We start from the raw sequence: 18378 nt of genomic DNA on the forward strand, positions 1-18378 counted from the left end.
ATGGGGCTCTCCTTCCTTCACAGGCATTTGAGAGAGCTCATGATATGGCCTTTGGAGGGTGCTTAGAACTTTTAACTAGAGAAGCAAGAAAGAACATTCTGGGTGGGTGAAATCAGCAGGAAGAAAAGCCGGGAGGAGAAAAAGCAGAAATGAACACAACCAAACCTGCTTGTGGGGAGGAAGCAGGAAACAGAGTGGGTAGAGGAGGGAGAGAACAGTGGGACTGTAAGTTGAGACCAGAGAGGAGAGAGACTGGGTGCCAGGTCAAGGCAGTTCACTGGATTGTGAGACTCTGTGTCACCACTGCTGGGATTCTGTTTGCTTATTTGTTGTTTTGATTGGTGCAGGAGACCAAACCTGGGGACTCAGACACCTTAGGCAAGCACAGCGGTTAGGAATAGCTGCCCTTTAGGAAGTTCTCTCTCTCAGCTAACAGTGTTTGGAACTGGAAAGCTGAGATACACATGCTGAAGCCAAGTAGGAAGCCACCGTGATAGAGAGGGCAGGGCGGTTACCCTGTGACTGGACTGTTGGAATGAAGTGGATGAGAAGGACTGTAAAGAAATCCTGGGCTCCTAACTCCTTATTGAGATGGAGGATGGGAGGGTATAAGTCAAAAGGCACTCTAGAATTTTAAACCCATATACCAAAAATATGGTTGTTAACGAGAATGGGGAATTTAGAAGCTAACTTGGAGGAAATACCAAGTTTAAATTTTACCCTGTAACAACCCATCAGAACGTTAACTTACGTTATCTGGGTATTTTAAAACAAAACAAGGAGCAGTGGTTGAAAAAAAAATCAAAATCTCTTGATAGTAAATCTAGAAACCTCAATTATATGTTGTATGGTCAGATATAAAAGTAATGGATGGGGTCTCTTCCTCTAACCTCTACATGAACAAATGCACAGTATTTCAATAAACTCTCCAAGAATTTCTTAAATCCAGATAAGATTTTCCATTCTCAAAAAAGAGGGGTGGGGAGGAAGGAAGGAAGGAAGGAAGGAAGGAAGGAAGGAAGGAAGGTAGGAAGGACAGAGGGACATCTTACTTACAGGCAGATAATTGGCAATGACTTTCCAGTCGTCTGTTCCATTCTGCTCCACCAGTTTCTTCAGCTTTTCATCCTACGGCATGTAAAGACAACCCTAGGACATCAGTTGTCTACTGAATAGCTCTGTCCAAGTTTAATGAACAACGGAACCAACCTCATGATCCAGGGGGTAAAGTTTTCAAAGCCACTCAAATAAAGCCAATATTTATACTGGTCTGGGTATATAGATTTACTATTCAGAGGCACACTAAAGCTTTTACTTTGACACAGCTGTTAGTAGTTACATAAACAGATTTCTATTGTCATCTGTAAAATAGGAATGGTAGTATCAACGTGGTTATCTGGAGATTACACAATACCTTTATGTAAAACAGTGAAGCTTGGCATGTGCTAGTGTTTAATAGATGGTAGCTGTTGGCACTCTTACTAAATGGGGGAAAATGAATTCCAATGTCAAACTTAGTCACCATTCAACCCAGAAGAAGATAAGACCATGGATGAGATGATTTCCCATTGGTTCAACCTTCTTCATATGCAAAGATGATATTTGACATATTTAACTTGAAGGTGTACTTAACGCAGTAAAGTAAGGAAGGCTCTGCGTCAATATGTTCAGAGTTATGAATGACCAGATGTGTCAGAACACAGAAGATACTAGACATTCTCATGCTGGTTTCATCAGCTCATTCATTCATCGACATGCTAGAGCACGCAGACCATTCATTGTAAACACAGTCTTCATCGGTTTCTGCAAAGATACCATTCACACATAATGACAAGACAGACAGAACCTGGGAATCCATGGTTAACAACAGAATTTCTGTCTCCAAGAGAGCATCCACGTGCTTGACCTGGATACATAGAACATGCATTCCCTAAGTGCCTCTTGGGAGTCCCGTTCTCAAGAGCTTTGATTTTTGCCACACAATCAATGTCATAGTTCAGTAAAGAAGGAAGAAACCTTCCTTTCACACATTAATGATTTTGCTCTAGAAAGAAGTGGGCACATCTTCGCCTATTTCTGGATGTCTTCAAAATAATTATGTACATAGGTCTGTGAAATCTTATATGTGAAGAATATTTGATGAATATATTATAACACAATGAGTTCTATGTCTGCTTTAGCTTAGGGAATAGCAATAATTAAATAATAATTAATTTATTCAGAGAACTATTACTATCCCATTATCCTACATTTTAGCAAATAATTTTGGGTTCAAGGAACACAAAGATGAACCCTCAAGAAATTTGCAGTGTGTTGGGAAAGACATACATACAACAACACCAATAAAGCCAAGCATGTGTCCAGGGGCATGGGACCATGGGAGGGTGCATCAAGTCTTAAAGATGGCAGCCAGTAACAGTTTCACAGAGGAGGCAATGTGTAAAGATACAATGAAAAAGTGAAGGGAGTGGTAAGGCTCCAGAATGAGAAATAGACAGGCAAAGTGTAAAGGAAAAAGGAGAGAGCATTCAAGGAATGATAAATGGGTTGGAACGAGAAAGCAAAATAAATAAACATATTTGGGAGAGGAGAGTGTGAACATTCTGTGCAGCATCCCAGGAGAACCTCTTCAAGAGTATTGGAGCTTAGCCGAAATTTGTTTCCCCCAATTACAGACTACACATTTTCCCTACGTTTAGATAAAATGACAAGTTACCTCTTCCCTGGTCCACCTAGTTTTCCCCAAGTGACGTTTTCCAGATTTGGGAAGCAGCCCATCGTAGTCATGGTCACACATCTCAATGTCTTCATCATCTTCATCGCTGCTGTATATGCTGCAGAAATAAGAATGGACACACATGGGCCGAAAGCAGAGGATCTAAGCTATTAGGTTATGAAACTCACACAGAACCTCTTCAGCAAGCTTGTTAAAAAGTCTACAGAGACAGCAAAACCCTACAAACTTGCGCAATGAGGTCCTCTGCGTTCTGTTGCTGTGGTGTTTGTAAACTGGTTTTGCTGTTACCAGTATCCAGAGAGACACCAGAAGCCCTGGCATTTTCTATTGCTCTGCATGTTTGAACCTGTTACTGTTAGATCAGTGACAAGTTACACATCTGGCAAACTCCCAAGCAATTGACGTCTGAGTTTAAAAGTCAATGTTAGGAACACCAAGAAGAACAAGAGCCCATGTCCTTTATATAAGTACACACTCAAACTCTTTGGCATATGGCAAGTCATTTAAACAGTTTCTGAACACAACGAACCAATCAAGTATGTCTTAACAGTGCTGGTAGTCTGCTAAAAAAAACAAAAAAAACAAAACCAAAAAACAAACAAAAACAAACAAACAAAAAAAGACCATGATACTAGGGGGGGAAAAGACCCGGGAAAAGATACAGTCCTCAAATTGTTTTGCGATTGACATAAATAGCAAATCATTCAAAACTCAAGGTCTGCTCTACGGTAGCTGTGCTTGTGTTTACAGTGCTGTCTACAGAGTAACTAAGCGCATTGCCAGGGCACCGACTATTCAGAATCCTACTTACTCTTGTTTTCTCTGTCTCTGACTGAATGGAGTCTAAAATACCTCACAATGTAGCTAATTAAAAACCCAGGGGTTCCCCCCAGATGAAATCTACAGGTTAAAAAAAATTACTGTTTTCAAAACAGACTTTTCTTTTACTGGACTGAGTAACAGTGTGAAGTTTAATGGCAGCTGAAGTACCTCCAATCATTTATAGGATGGAGTAATTCTACATTTTAGCTTCTGTTAGCACTCCCTATAAAACCTAAAATATGAAGAATTACACACTTCACAACTTCACTAAAACTCACCATGGTAAAACTGAAAAACCCATGAGACCCAGTAAAAAAAATAATAATAAAAATTAGTTTTAAAAGTCAAACATTCATAATAGGATTTGTCTTCCTGAGCTAACTCCCTAAGTGTATATCTCCAGCCCCCTTTTCATCATTTAAATGATAAAACTGATGTTCAGGCTTCATGGTGACAGGATGCGATCTAGCCTTAAAATAACACTGCCAAAGGAAAAAAAATCCCAGTAAACTTTATTCATGATCTGCAATAATTTTTTTCCACTTGGTGTAAATCCTTTCAGCCAAGAGAAATTTTGTTTCCTACAGTAAATAGGACGTGGTAAATAACTTCTGAACATAATTTACTAGTTTCTACTTAATATAAAAACACGGCATTATGAAGGGGAAAAAGTTATGTGCCCAGAAAGGTAAATCAGCGTTTTGGGGTGACAATTCCTTTTTTGTTAAGGAACTTGGAAACCTTTCAGGATGAAGCATCCCTTTGTGAAGTATCAGGGATACTAAAAAAGCCAACGGGACCTGAGAGTGGAGTCATCGATTTAACTCTCATTAGATTCGCCTGTTAGGCTTGTCCAGATCTGGAGTTGTCACTTAACAGCACTGTGAACACTTTCCAAACAAGTTACAGGCTTTTTCCCTCTAGTCAAAAGTTAATCTAAAAACAAGCAACACCCTCAGTTGCCCACAGGGGGCGATCGACAGTCAGATGAGGGATAACTGAGCTCACAGGAGCAAAGCTCTACCAGCCCTAATTCTCCCTGCACCTACCCTTTTGATTTGGTCTCCCTCCCTCTCGTGGATCCCATTTTACACACTAGGGCGGGGATTCTATTTATAAGGTACTTTCCAGAGCGCATGCCTCCACGGTCTTCCGTGTCTCTTAAAATGCAAGCACTGGGCAGATGTGCAGAACCAAAGTCTCGGGGTGAAATGTGGCCTGCGACTCTTGCAGATCTTGAAAGGCTATGAGAGGCAGCTGGGCGAGTCCAGGATGCTGTCAGCTTTGGCAAGGGGCTTGCCTTTGAGCTTTGCATGCGATTTCCTCGCCCTAAAATGACCTGGTCGCCTCGGTAGCATGATTAATTTCGACAAAGGACCTGAAATAACTTTTCCTTTATCTGCTCCGACAAGATCTCAGACCCAACAGTCAAAGGACTTTCAAAGGCTGATTTCAAGCTAGATGCTCTCGACTGCTCCACCTGCGAGAGCCGGTGTGGTTACAAGAGTACAACTATGAATGTTACATTCTATCAAGGAAACAAACCGTGCAAAGAAACGAAAAAGAACACTGGGGCGGGGTGGGGGGTGTTGGGAAGCGGGAGGGGGGACGGGAGGAAGTGCCTGTGGCCGCTACGTGATTCTAGAAAAGGGGTTCAGACTCATTTCGCTGACCTGGTTAATAATCCCTGCCGAGTTGACGCTCGCCCTGCAAGAAACGGCTCCGAGCCCGCAGCCGGGTTTCTCTTCCCCCTGAGTCAAGTTCAAGGCTCCCGCCCCTCCCCGCCGCCTCCGCTCCGGGCTACCTGGGAGCCTCAGGGAACCTGCGCGGCCACGCCCTGTGCAGACTGAACCTTGGGGCGGCCAGCCTGGGCCGCGCCTCCTCGGAGCACCCCTTCCTAACGCCCTCCTCCTCCTGCTGCAGGTTTCAGCTTTCTGCAGAACAGGTGACCCGGGTGCTGGCGGTTTAGATCCCAAAAGCGAAAGGCGAAACCTCTTAAAGGGTGGCACTTAGGCTGGCGCGGCAGGCCCGGGGGCCAGGCACTGGGAGCCAAGATCCAAGGTCTCCCCAATTCACCCCCTTCTTGTTCCGATGCCCAGCGGTTGCCGCTCCCCGCCGGGCCCATCCCGAGGGTGCGCTGCAGGGCCCACGCCCACGCTCCTGCAACTTCCCAGAGCCCGCGCCCTGCAGGGCCAGTACCTGATAGCTCGAAAAAAAAAAAAAGATTAAGTTTAGCAAAAATCAAACTACGGGTGGAAAGGCGGGCGCGGATAGACTTTGTCTCTGCGGACTTTTTTTTTTCCCCAGAATCTTCCTTAGGGTCGTCTGGTGGCCTTGCCAGAGGTGAGCTACCTAAGGCAGCTGGAGCAGAGCGCCGGTAGCATCGGCGACCTCAGCTGCGTCCACGTGTGCGCGCGGCCCAGGAGAAGGCGACATCGCCCGGGCTGCGCTGCAGCTGCCCTGGGTGCTGCCGGCCTCCAGCACTTAGTGCCCAGTGGCGACCGCCACCGAGCTAACCCCACCTCATCCGTTGCTCTCTGGGACCCCCGGCGTGTCCTCGGGAAATCCCGAGGCTGGCTAGACTTGAGCAGCCAGCAACTGACAGTTCCCACAAGCTCTCTCTCTTTCGGATCCCTCTTCCCAAAGGTGGGGCCGAAACGGAAAGAGAGGTGCACACATCGTCTCTGCCGGTGCGGTGACATGTGCGACGCGGGCACGGGCAATGTTTGCAATAGAAATAAAAGCTCCCCCCACCCCAGAACGAGTACAAGAATCTTCCAGAAAACCAGGGGTAAAACAATCTGCAAACCCATTTTTTTGTCCCCCTAAAATCTTTGCAGCTGCCTGCCTGTCAGCTGACGCCTCTCTCGCCTCCATAATGAATGAATGAAATTTAAATGAACTACCTGCAGCCGCTAAACAACCCGGCCTTCCCCTATATCTGCCATATGCTCTTCAAGTGCAAACACACCTCAGTGCATGCAGCAATTAGGCTGCGACTCCCGACACTGGGGCATCAAGCCAAACACCTGGTGGGCTCCTCGGGTCTGATGGGACCGTTCAGTCCTTGGCTGAAAAGTGCCGAACCGCTCTCCCCCCACCCCCTCAACCACCACCATTAAAGAGAAACGTATCCCTGAGCAACTTGCAAAAAGAAAAAGAAAAGAAAGAAAAAAGAGAAGAAAGAAAGAAAGAAAAGGGGGAAAAAAAAAAGAGCCTCTGGACATGCTTCCACTGTACCCGGTGCGCTTCTCGCAGAGAGTTTTCCATTCATCCTTCTCCAGAGTGGCTTCTGCCACCAAGGTGCCGGCTGACAGCCCCGCAAACCAACAGGGAAGGCAATCCCACCTGCTCCGGGATGCCTGGATCCCCGCGCGCCCTAGCCCGAGGCCGCCGGCCCAGGCTCCCCATTACCTGTGCCGGGGTCTCCGGGCCATGGCGAGGCGGGCCGGGGCTCCGCCAAGAGCCCCGGGGACCGCACCGGTTGCCGCCTCCTGCTGCCCTCCGCCTTGCTTGCGTCCTCCCCCGGCTGCGCAGCGGCGCTCCGCACCACCGGGGCGAAGTTTCTCCGGAGAAAGGGGAGGAGAAGGAGGTCACGGAGGAGGAGGAGGAGAAGGAGGAGAAGGAGGAGGAGGAAACAGGTTGATATTAAAGTGTAACTCTGTAAACAGATGCCATCAAACAAAGAGGTTTGGACACTCCCCCTCCCGCCAAATCTGGCGCCCCTGCAGTGCGCACGCGCCCTGCCCGCCGCCTCCGCGGTCGCCCGAGCTGCAGCCCGCCTGGCCGCCGCTCCCAGTCGCCTCTCGCGCCGCCGAGCTGCTCCTGGCGCGCAGCGAGGCCGGGACGGCGGGCGGGCCGGGAGCCCGGGCTGGGGAGGGGCGGCCCCGGCCGCGGCGGCGCCTTTTCCGGAGCAAATCCCGCTCCTTGGCCCGGGTGGCGCCGGTCACACGGGGTCCGGCTGTTGCCGCTTACTGCAGCCGAAACGCGGTCGCTCCTCTCCGTAGGCTCCCGGGCTCCCGAGCCCGAACCAGCAGCGCTTCCACTCTTAGGCACCCCGATTGGGGGTTGGGGGGGCACACTCCTGCTCTCAGGGTTTCAACTGCGCCCCGACCCCAACATACACCCGGACCCCAGGACCAGAGAGTGTGAGCATACTTCCCCAACCCCCAACGATTTTTTGGCTAGGTCCAGTTTTTCATGTTTTAGTTTTAAAGGGACATCTTTAATTCACTAGTAAGTGACAAAGGATACTTTAACACTGGCAGCCCTGTGGCTATAGCCTTTGACAGATAGAGCCCCGGGCTCATTTTTCACTCCCCTCCGGGATCCTGCAGCCCACATGCCACCGGCGTTTTGTCACAATCCCTTCCTCCTTCACTTTGACACACGCCCGACCCACCCATCCCAGGCAGTGCCCACCACGCACCTCTGCCCCTGTGTAGCGCGCTCAGGTCCTGCTGGACAAATCCACTGGATTCCAAACAAACAACCCCTAGCAGTTCTCAGGAACCCCCCCACCTTTGCACTTCTGACTTTTTTTTTTTAAATCAAAAGACAAACCAGTGGTTCTCAACCTGTGGGTCCCGACCCACTTGGGCTGATTGACTGGCCCAGTTATCCTGCACGTTTTGACATATCCGATGTTTACATTATGATCCCAGAGCGACAGAATTACAGTCATGAAATACTGACGAAAATAAGTTTCTGTTGGGAGCCACCACAGCATGAGGAACTGTACTAAAGGGTCACCGTGGCATTAGGAAGACTCGAGAACCATTGAGCTAAACAGTAAGGACCCTGTTGGGTGTAATTTGAAGAGTTTACCAGCCACAAGTCAGCTAAGACATCCCTGTTACTTTAAGTACAGACTCCCAAAGGAGCGATGTGGGAAGTGCTGAATTTATAAGGATTGGCAGCTGGGGGATTTCAGGGGACTTTCAGTGTTACTTCTGTTTATAAATCAGTACCCTTGGGGATTTTTCTTTTCATTCTCAATACACACCAATTTATTTTGCCTTTAATCTTTTAGGAGTTCGAGGCTTGTGCTGACTGGGTGTGTGAGTGTCCTAAGTACTCTAGGGGTTCAAACATAGCTCAGAAAGCTTTTTTTTTTTTTTTTTTTTTTTTTTTTTTTACTTACTAAAAAAGCATGCTCTTACTGAAATGAGTCATAATTTTATTAAATTGTCGAAGCAAGCTGGGTTTCAAGACTTTATCTGGGGTTCGAAACGTTGCTTCTAACATTCTAACAGTTAGCTATATGGTTTAATCTTTATGAAGACATTTCAGAGCACGCTCCTAAGGTTCTACAACAGTTTCTTCAAGAGAGAAGAAAGCAGAGCGTGGCTGTGACCCACGGCCGCGTGGTTACAAGCCTCTTGCAACCTAACACACGTTTGAAGCCAGTACTTATGTGCGGATTCTGTAGTGGACTTTCTGTGCACCAACAATAAGTACTTACAAGTCTATGACACACATCTAGGACGCACTCACTACTAAAGGGACTGCAGTCTGTCTGGGTGTTTGTTACACCATGCATCTCAATGAAAGCTTTTCCATTCCAGAGCCTCTCCGCCCTTGATAAGGTGATTTCACAGCCTCCATCACAGAGTCCTTAAGAGGTACAATGACACTTTATGATTCTTTTATTTTAAAAAAAGGAGAAAGAAAACACTTTTAAGTAGAAAAATACTCATTTCACCATTTCTCTAATGGCTTTGTGCATTTGTGTGTCCGTGGCCTGGGGATTCAGAATCTTCTTTTTCCCCCACGTATTTTACTGTACACCCTTCTATTTCCCTCCTCGTATGTGTCACAGGAATAATGCATAATCCAATTAAAAATACGGCACAGTCGTGTTACAATCATTTGTGGTATATCGATGCCTTAAGCTGCGGAAGGAAAATAATTAAATGTCACTATCAAAACTCCTGTCTGGGTGAAAACGTATTTCTAAAGATATTTCAGAATGCATATTGTGGCCGCGTCTACACACTACCCCCCCCCACACACACACACACTCGGAAGTATGGCAACGCACCTTTGATAACGACCTTATATATTCCGCGTCACCCTGAGGTATTTTCTCTGTGGCAGGATGGAATAGATGGGGCTTTTGGTTGGAATGCACTGCACAGAGAAGGGAGTGTTTCTGGAAAGGATGAGATCTTAGGAGAAAATGTTTTATGGTTTGATGGTTACACTGTATATTTCTCCCTATTCCACCTTCTCTTACTCACCAAGCCCTAATAGTATGCAACAAAACCGAAACATTGTTTTTCCTTTGTTTGTTTTTAAGAAAACTGAATGCTTGCTGTGGTCCACCTGCAGAGCAGCTCATCCGCCATCTTGAATGTGCATCAGAATCACTGGATACACCCCCCCCCCCCAAAGAAAGCCACAGTCCTTGTCTGTCCCACGGCTTCCATTTTTGGGATGGTACCAGATAATCCACATTTTAACAAGTGTCCAAATGCTGTCTCTGGGGGAAATCTCGGGGCCACTCATGACAATCTTGGCTGTTTCCATAGGCCCATTTCTTGTTTGCTGGATTTCTTCCATAGCCTTTCACGTCTCCTGGGCCCAGTGTTCCTGCTCTCCAGAGCCTAAAGTTTGTGTCTTCTACTAAAGTTAGTGTCAGTGACCAAGAGGGCCGTGACAACCTGTTTGCCTTCCCATGGTGGTGAACTTCAGCTGAAACACAAAGAAAAAGGAATCTCTGGTCCCTTGCAGGCCTTTGTGGTTTGCCCTCTCACAGAAACGAGCTTCAGAAGCATTCTTACTGCCATTGGAGGAAAGGCTGGAGGAAGAAATGGCCCAGAAAAGACCTGAGTCCCTGACGCTTTGCTTCCGATCTTTAATAACTCCAATCAGCAGCGTCTTGAAGACGAACGTTATCGATTTTAGTTACAGCCCTGGGTCCAGGGGTTCCATGTCTCCACCACCCACATTTACCACCCCCTCAACCCAATTTGGCTCACAGCATTAAAAGAGAAATAATTACAGTAAATACCAAAATGGTTAAAGTACAGACAGCTCTTGGTCCTGTCAGTTAATGAAGAACAGCTGTGGCGTATCTAATTGAAATCCATAGGTTTGAGATAAACCTCCTGTTGACTCCCAGCAAACCTTTTAATCTTAACAATGAAGGGAACCCTGCCGTGGCATGATATGGAGTCTTCAGAGAGGGTGGTGCTCAAGTGCATTGCTATCCTTAAATTACTGAATTAGACATATCTTCGTTGTGTCTACTGTTTCAGTTGGCTTCTTCTCCTCCTTCAGACAAGCGAGCTGGCCTCTTTCAGGCTTTTTCTGTTCCAATATATCACACAAATGTGTTAAATCAATATTCCAAATTCAGAGTTCTAATAATATAGCTCGTTCATTCAGAACACACACACACACACACACACACACAGAGAGAGAGAGAGAGAGAGAGAGAGAGAGAGAGAGAGAGAGAGTTCATTCTTTTTAGTCAAGATAACTGGTCAGCTCCATGTTCCCTAAGCTTGGACCCTGCCCTGTGATTCATGATTACATTCTTCTGCCTAAATCACTCTCCGTTCTTCTGGTTCCTAGAAAGACTCAAATCTTTTATTCAAGACTCAGTTCAAACATTAATGAAAAGATATGTGTTTCTTGTTAGGGGCACATCAGTGAATGGAATTAGAGAATGGGGCCTACATCAAGCCTTTAAGAAGCTCACTGAATTGGATCCTGGACCTCGAGAGAAACGGAGACATTAGAAGAGACTTGTGTGCTAGGCGTTGCAAAGAGGAGAGCATTTATGGATATCAGTCTGTGGAGTTTGTGGTTTGTCCAGCAGGCAGTAGAGACTCAAGGATCAGAATCTGTGCCACAGAGGATGAACCAGGCTAGGACTCAGCAGGGGGTTGTCGGACACAATCATTGAAGGAAGTAAAGTGTTAAGTCTGGAGTGCACGTCAGTGAAAACTACTTGTCCAGCATGTGGGAGGCCCTAGGCCAGGTGCCTATGGCAGAAAGAAATCAGTAACAACCTTAGAAGCTCAAGATAACATTCAACACTCGCCATTCGCAAGTTTACTACATTTTCTTTTCTGTTATGCCTCTACGATGGCAATATTATACATGCTGTCTCTTTCTAATATCTTATTTAGCATATTGTCTTAGCTTGAAGTTGACTATGGCTTGAGCGCTCACACCACAGGAAGTTGTAGAACATCCTATGGGGTGGACTGCTTCCTTTGGAAAAGTCATCATTTGGTAAACAAGCCCTCCACTCACTAATGCCGGTTTTAGGAATTTGTTGGCATGAAGGCCACAGTTACTTCCTATCACAAACTTGCTAATACGCAAGCCTAAGGTGCAGACATGACAAGCCTAAGGTTCCCCATGAACGCATAGAGACTGTGAGGTAGAAGTAGAGGTTAGGTGAGGATAAATACACAGATCGAGTGGAAGTGGGGGTTGAACCCACGACTTTGTGCAGAGGAAAATGTGTACTCTCTCTGAGCTACATCCCCAGCCAGGAACCTTTCACTCAATACAGTTTTCTAACCGATTTTAGAAGACTTTTGTTTGTTTTGAGAAAAAAGTATTGGGCAGTGGCTTTCAAACTTGTTTAATTGTTTCTCAGGAAACACATCTGAGGTTGCTGCGGCAATCGCTGCTTTCACAAAGGTTCTCAGCATCCAGATCCGATGGGCTCATGAGTGCTTGTAATGCCCATTCCAGGGCAACTCATACCCTCTTCTGGAATTCCTGGGCATGCACACACACACACACACATACACATGCATACACATACAAACACACACATACACACATACATATGTACATACACACATGCACACACACACGCACACACATACACATGCATACACACACATACACATACACACCATGCATACACATACAAACACACACATATACACACACATACATACATACATACACACATGCACACACACATGCACACACATACATGTACACATACACACACATACATACATACACACACGCATACACACACTCAGGGACACACATATGTGCACACACACAAAAGAAAAGATAACTTATTTCAAAAAATAAGGAAAAAAAAAGCAAAACCCTTATCTCCTATCTCATAGGCACACACACTTAAAGATAGTGTGTGTTTGCTCTGTGGCCCCTAAGTGAAATACATGCTTTACAAAACAGTGTGTACACAAGCTGGGCAGGTAGCGATTCGATAAACTCAGATAATCCCAGGAGAATGATCTCGAGTTCAAGGCTGGCCTGGGTAAGGAAGTGAGTTCCAGGTCAGCTGAAGCTCTGTTTGGAGATTATGTCTCAAAACACGGAAACAAAACAGAACAAATCAAGACAGGAAAAAAACAAAAGCCACGCTTACTTCTACCGACAGGGGCTCTTCTGTCTATATGTCTATATGTTCATCGGGGACCCTGACTTGTTTCGTACCCTATTCACAGCTCGGAGGACATCGAACCGCTGGCAAGGAGGTCACACCCCTTTCTCTTTTGATAAAATTGCTTTGCGAAATCACTAAGTTTTGCCCAAGTCCATTCTTTCAAAGCTTTGAGGAAAGTCCGAAATGTCACTTCACAGAGGTAACCTCTCTCCTATCCTTTCAGTAGCTCTAGTCTGTTTTTCCTCCTTTACAAGTCTCCCAGATACAGTACTAGTATGAAATAGCAGCTTTCAGCCAGTCAATGAAATGCAAGCTTTCGATCTTGGGAATACAAACAGAGGGAGGAGGAAGGATGGCTCAGTGGTTAAGAGCACCGACTGTTCTTCCAGAAGACCTGAGTTTAGTTCTCAGCACCAACATGGTGGCTCATCACCATCTATAATATAACTCCAGAACTAGGGGATCTAGTGACATGTAGGAAAAAAACAGTCAGACACATTAAATTAACTTTTAAAGAGAAAGAACTACAAATAGAAATAACAACAGAAAAAGCGAATGACTTTTAGGGGCTTAGTGAATAACATAAACCAGAAGTTTCCTGGGTCAAGTTCATCCTGTGTAAAGGCAGAATGGAATTTCTCTGGTCTTATACTCTATGCCTTCAAGCTTGGAGGATGCAGTTGTGTAGGTTTAAATGAGAACGGTCCCCTATAGGCTCCCGTCTTTGAATCCTTGGTCCCTGGTTAATACTACTGTTTGTGGAGGCTTAGAAGTTGTGGCCTTGCTAGAAGCTCATCACTGGATTTGGAGGCTTAGAGCCTTGCCTTACTCCCCGTTTGCGATACCCATTTGTGCCTGCAATTGAGGGTGGGATCTCTCAGGCTTCTTGCTCCAGCCACCAAGCCTGTTGCTTGCCGCCATGTTTTTCCACTGTGATGAAGTCTTATCACTCTGGAGGTGGGAGTCAAAGCCCTTCTTCCATAAGTCACTTTTGATCATGCTGTTTTATCTCTGAATTAACAAGGTGACAGTTATACAGTAGTAAAAGTGTCTCTAACCTTTCCCGTTCTTCCTGTGAAATACTCAGGCCTTTCTTGCACCTTTGTGTACCTGACCATGTTCCTATGGCTTCCATCGCTGAAACCCATGTGGAATATGCACTGGACACAACACTCGTTGCCAGCCATGCACTTTTGAAAAGAAAGAAGCAAGTTTTTTGTTATATATTTCACGGATATATGCAAAAACTCAGGTACACACACATACACACATGCACACATACACGCATACACATGCATGTATGCACACATGCACACACCCAACCTCTTCTCCATCCCTGAATGACCTCCCAGCCTCCTAATTACTCCCCACACTATGGCCTCTCTCTCTGGCCATCCAGCTCACATCCAACCACTTGAATCTCATTATAAGCTCTTTCCATAACTTAGTCATCTGGGTAAAGACTTATATCTGGCTCCCTAATGTTGACAAGATAAGATCTGAACTCCTTAACTTGGCATTCCCTGCCTCAAGTTTGCTTGGCCTCCGTGCCTACACAACCTTACCCCCAGGGGTGATGGTATGTAATTATTGGGATGGCTCATGCAACAGCCAATCGAACGGGGCTTAGCTGTGGACGGCCTGCAAAGCTTCTCTGGGGACACTGGCAGAATGCCATTTTGCCTCACGACCAACTTACCTTGCAACCTTAACTCCTCCAGAATATGTCTGCAGCCCCCTACCAAAACAAAACGAAACAAAATCCTTGGCACTCTGGGGCCTTTAGCGTGTACAGCATGCCTCCAGCTGAAAACGCCTGCCCTCCTCCTCTCTGCTTATGTGAGTGCTGGCCATCTAAGTCCTAGAGCAAGTTAGAGGAGGCTCTGTTTTGGCAGGGGGAGTCCACAGTGGCAACTGCAGGCCAGAGCAGGCAGCAGAGTGATCACATCTTCAAGTGCAGACACAAAGAAGAGAGAACGAACTAGAATGGTCTGAGACTATAAACTCCCCAAGCCTACCCCTACCAGGTGTACTTCCTCCAGAAAGTCAACAGTGCCACCAACTAGGGACAAAGTGTTCAAATACCTGGGTCTGTGGGGGGACATTTCTCATTCAAGCCACCACTTTCCCTGAAGCTCAGTGTTCTTCCTGAGGCCTTTCTGGGATTCTGTAATCCACAGTTGAGCCTTGAATTTGAGCACTGGACTAATCCTGTCTTTGCGGTATTCATATCCCTTTTGAGACAGTGTCTACGTAACCCAGGCTGGTCTCAATCACTCTGTGAAGCCAAAGATGACCTTGGATTTCTGCTTTTCCGCCCAAGTGTTCAGATACAAACACGCCTTACCATGCCTGGTTTATGCTGGTGTGGGGATCCAGCCTACGGTTCTGTGCATGCTGGGAAAATGCTCTCTCTACCAACTAAGTCACACCCGAGGCCTTCTTACCTCCTTGTGAGTCTATCTATCTACTTCTCTACTTATTTTTATAAATGTCCTTTGTCAACCTCCTCGGGAGTCTTACTGTAAGCTGGATGGGAGGAGTTATCCTACATTAATCTTTCTACACCCGTCATTCCTGGAAGGTGAGTATAGAAACACTTGTTGAGCTGTTGACAATTGATTGGGACCTGCTTACGTATTAGCTCACTTTAAACATACTTCCCTAAAGGGTTTTATTTCATTTTTAAACTTTTCTTGTTTTAAAATTTTTTAACGATTTTTGTTTTGTATTTCATTTTATTATATTCTTTCATTTTCCCATGTGTGTGAGTGTGTGTGTCTGAGTGTGTATATGTGTATCACATCTATGCCTGGTGCCCGTGGAGGTCAGAAGAGGGTGTCAGATTCCCTGGAACTGAAGTTATGAATCGTTGAGCCTGGGTCCCCTGCAAGAGCAACAAGTGTATTTAGCTTCTGAGCCAGGTCTCTGGACTCTCATTTTTAGTCATTTTTAAATTTTGCATATGCACTGTGTCTATGTGGGAGTGTGTGCAACTGAGCACAGTTGCCTGGGGGGAGACAGAAGACGGTGTTGGCTACCTTGGGGCTGGAGTTTCAGGCAGTCGCGAAACAGCTGACATAGGTGCTGGGAACTGAACTCAGGTCCTCAGCGAAGGGAGTACATGCTCTTAACTGCTGAGACATCTGCACAGCTCTGCTGAAAAGGCGGCAATGCCTTACTCTTGGGCGATACACTTTGCAACAGGCTTGGGTATGTATTATCTCATAATTCGGCAGGCCTCAGCTCTTCCATCTAATCCCTTTCCTGTCTGGTTCACTTTGGTGCTCGTAGTTAAACTCAGGGCATTCTACGTTCCAGGTAAGAGCTCTCCCATTGAGCTACAGCCTAGACCACCATGGCAAGTATTTTTCTGTTTCACAGATTATTACCAAGATTGAGAAAGACGAGGTGGTTTTCTCGATCGAAGTGTAAGCCTCTGCTTTTTATCCTAAATCCTCAGTTCTATTCACTGCCCCGTGAGAGCCTCCAGCGTTTATTTCCTTGTCTGTGTGTTCTTGTAATTTCTCTCACACTGCAGGACCCGCCGACGGCCATGCTGCTCTTCTTGGTCGAAGGTTGGTAGGCTTGGCGGGTGCAGAGCACCACAGGGATCTAATTGCCACCGCTTTGCTTCTCAGCTGTCTGTAGGGCTCTGCCTTTTTGGCCATGTGGCTCAGAAAGGGTTTTCTTTTAAGCATATTGTTTGTCATATTCTGTTTCTGAACTTTGTTGCCCCTCCTTCTCTATACTGCACATTGATCTCCACTGTTTATTATAGCATTTCTTTATGTAGTGTTTACTGTGATGTAAACTCAAGTGGCTATTTGAAGCTAGTTATGAAAATTGATATGGGAATAAATGCTTGATTCCAACAACTGAAGAAAGATCTCTTAGTTGTTCTGAAAAACCCTTTGGTAACCTTACATGCTTCCTAATTACTAGTTTGTCCCAACCGCTGTGGGCTCTCCTGCTGTTCCTCCTCCTCTTCATTCAAAGTCTTAGAAACACGGTTTTTAACTCAAACAGTTCAAGAAGAAAGTGCCCCTAAGGAAGTTATTATGTATACTTTGGACCCTTCACATTAAGTAAATGACATAATTTAAATGTGAACCTTGTTAGAACAAGGTACACCATCATTCTGAATTTAAATTTATTAGTAGAAACATAAAAATTGGTGAACAAGTAAAGCCCATACCACAAAGTTGTGATGTGTGTACAGGCTACATTGGCTTACAGAAGCGATACAAATTTAATAAAAATAGCCAGCTTATGAAAACTTGTTTCCAAAACTATCTTGTTTAGTAAGTACTTATGTTAGGTGTGAGAATTTAAGCTAAGCAAGCATCTTACTTTTGTAAGTAAAATAGCCTTTAAAGAAACTATCAAAGCTCTCACAATCCTTTACATGGAACCTTAGAGAAAATTCTAAGGTACGAACTTTCCCGGGGAGGGGAAAGATAACCTGATTCTATTTTAGCTCAGCCTGACAGACCCTTGCCTTGGAAAGGCAACGTTTTTGTTTGAAAACTTTTCCTAAGGCAAGATGGGAGGTGGAGACAGAGGAACTCCCAGGAGCTCCCAGTCAGCTGGAGGGGCATATGTAACAACAGAGAACAACAGAAAGAGAAACTGTCTCAAATAAGGTGAAAGGCACCGACTCACCCCAAACACATGCCAAACACATAGATGCATGCCTGGATAAAAATAAAAATGGGGAAATCCTTTGATATTTTCTTTTAATTCAAATAACAGAGACTTCATGATATCCCCCTGAACATTAGAGAACAACATATACACAAGACTTTTTTTTTTAAATAAAATGACATTGACTTTTTAGCTTCTTTTATTGCTGCCTCTTTTTCCATGTAGCCCAGGCTGACCACAAAGCCCCCATGCTGTTGCCTCAGTCTGCTTAGTCCTGAGGTCACAGATGTGTGTCACCATGCTACATTCTTTTTAATTAACAATCAGGGAAGTAGGCGTTGCTAAGGTTAAATGAATGGGGGGAGAACTCTTACTGTAATATACTTAAAGGTACCTTTCAGCTTGTAAAGGTGGGACTGCTAATGCTAGTGTTGGCTAGGATTCCTGGAGCAGTAAGCAGGCTTTTTGCCAAAAATCTAAACTGAGTTTGTGAGTGCAGAAACTGGTAGTTTGCTCTTTGTGTCATGTTATCTCTTCGTTGGTCATTTTTTAGACTATTAAGAGCTCTTGCATAGATGACTCATTGAACAGAACTTGCCAAGTAAAGTTTTGAAATTACAGCAGGCTGCCTTGTACATTCTCTCTGAGCAGGGGTAGTACCACCCGTTTTTCAGTTGTAGTCAAGCAGGAATTTGGAGCCTTCCTGCCTCAACACTTAATCAAGAACAAAGTCTGGTCAAGTTTATTCTTTTAAACGTTATCCAGTCCTGTCCCTCTT

At 45.4% G+C, this 18378-nt stretch overlaps 1 protein-coding gene and 1 long non-coding RNA gene across 3 annotated transcripts in view; one reads left to right on the forward strand and one right to left on the reverse strand.

Annotated features, from left to right (window-relative positions):
• Positions 1–7975, reverse strand: part of Myb (MYB proto-oncogene, transcription factor) — a 33998-nt gene extending 26023 nt beyond the window's left edge. Inside the window, exons 1-3 of one of the 2 annotated variants that reach the window (XM_039098949.2) lie at positions 6974–7975; positions 2717–2834; positions 1057–1128 (exon numbers count right to left, since the gene is read on the reverse strand). In XM_039098949.2, coding sequence (XP_038954877.1) covers positions 1057–1128; positions 2717–2834; positions 6974–6996 — 213 coding nt within the window. In that variant the 5' untranslated portion in view covers positions 6997–7975. The remainder of the gene's footprint in view (positions 1–1056; positions 1129–2716; positions 2835–6973) is intronic. The other variant, NM_001427409.1, reaches the window with a different exon arrangement.
• LOC134484959 (uncharacterized) overlaps positions 1–18378 on the forward strand; it is a 33873-nt gene that overhangs the window by 7721 nt on the left and 7774 nt on the right. The gene's annotated exons all lie outside the window — the stretch shown is intronic.

This window comes from Rattus norvegicus, chromosome 1, assembly GCF_036323735.1.
Source record: "Rattus norvegicus strain BN/NHsdMcwi chromosome 1, GRCr8, whole genome shotgun sequence".
Classification (NCBI taxonomy): Eukaryota; Metazoa; Chordata; class Mammalia; order Rodentia; family Muridae; genus Rattus; species Rattus norvegicus.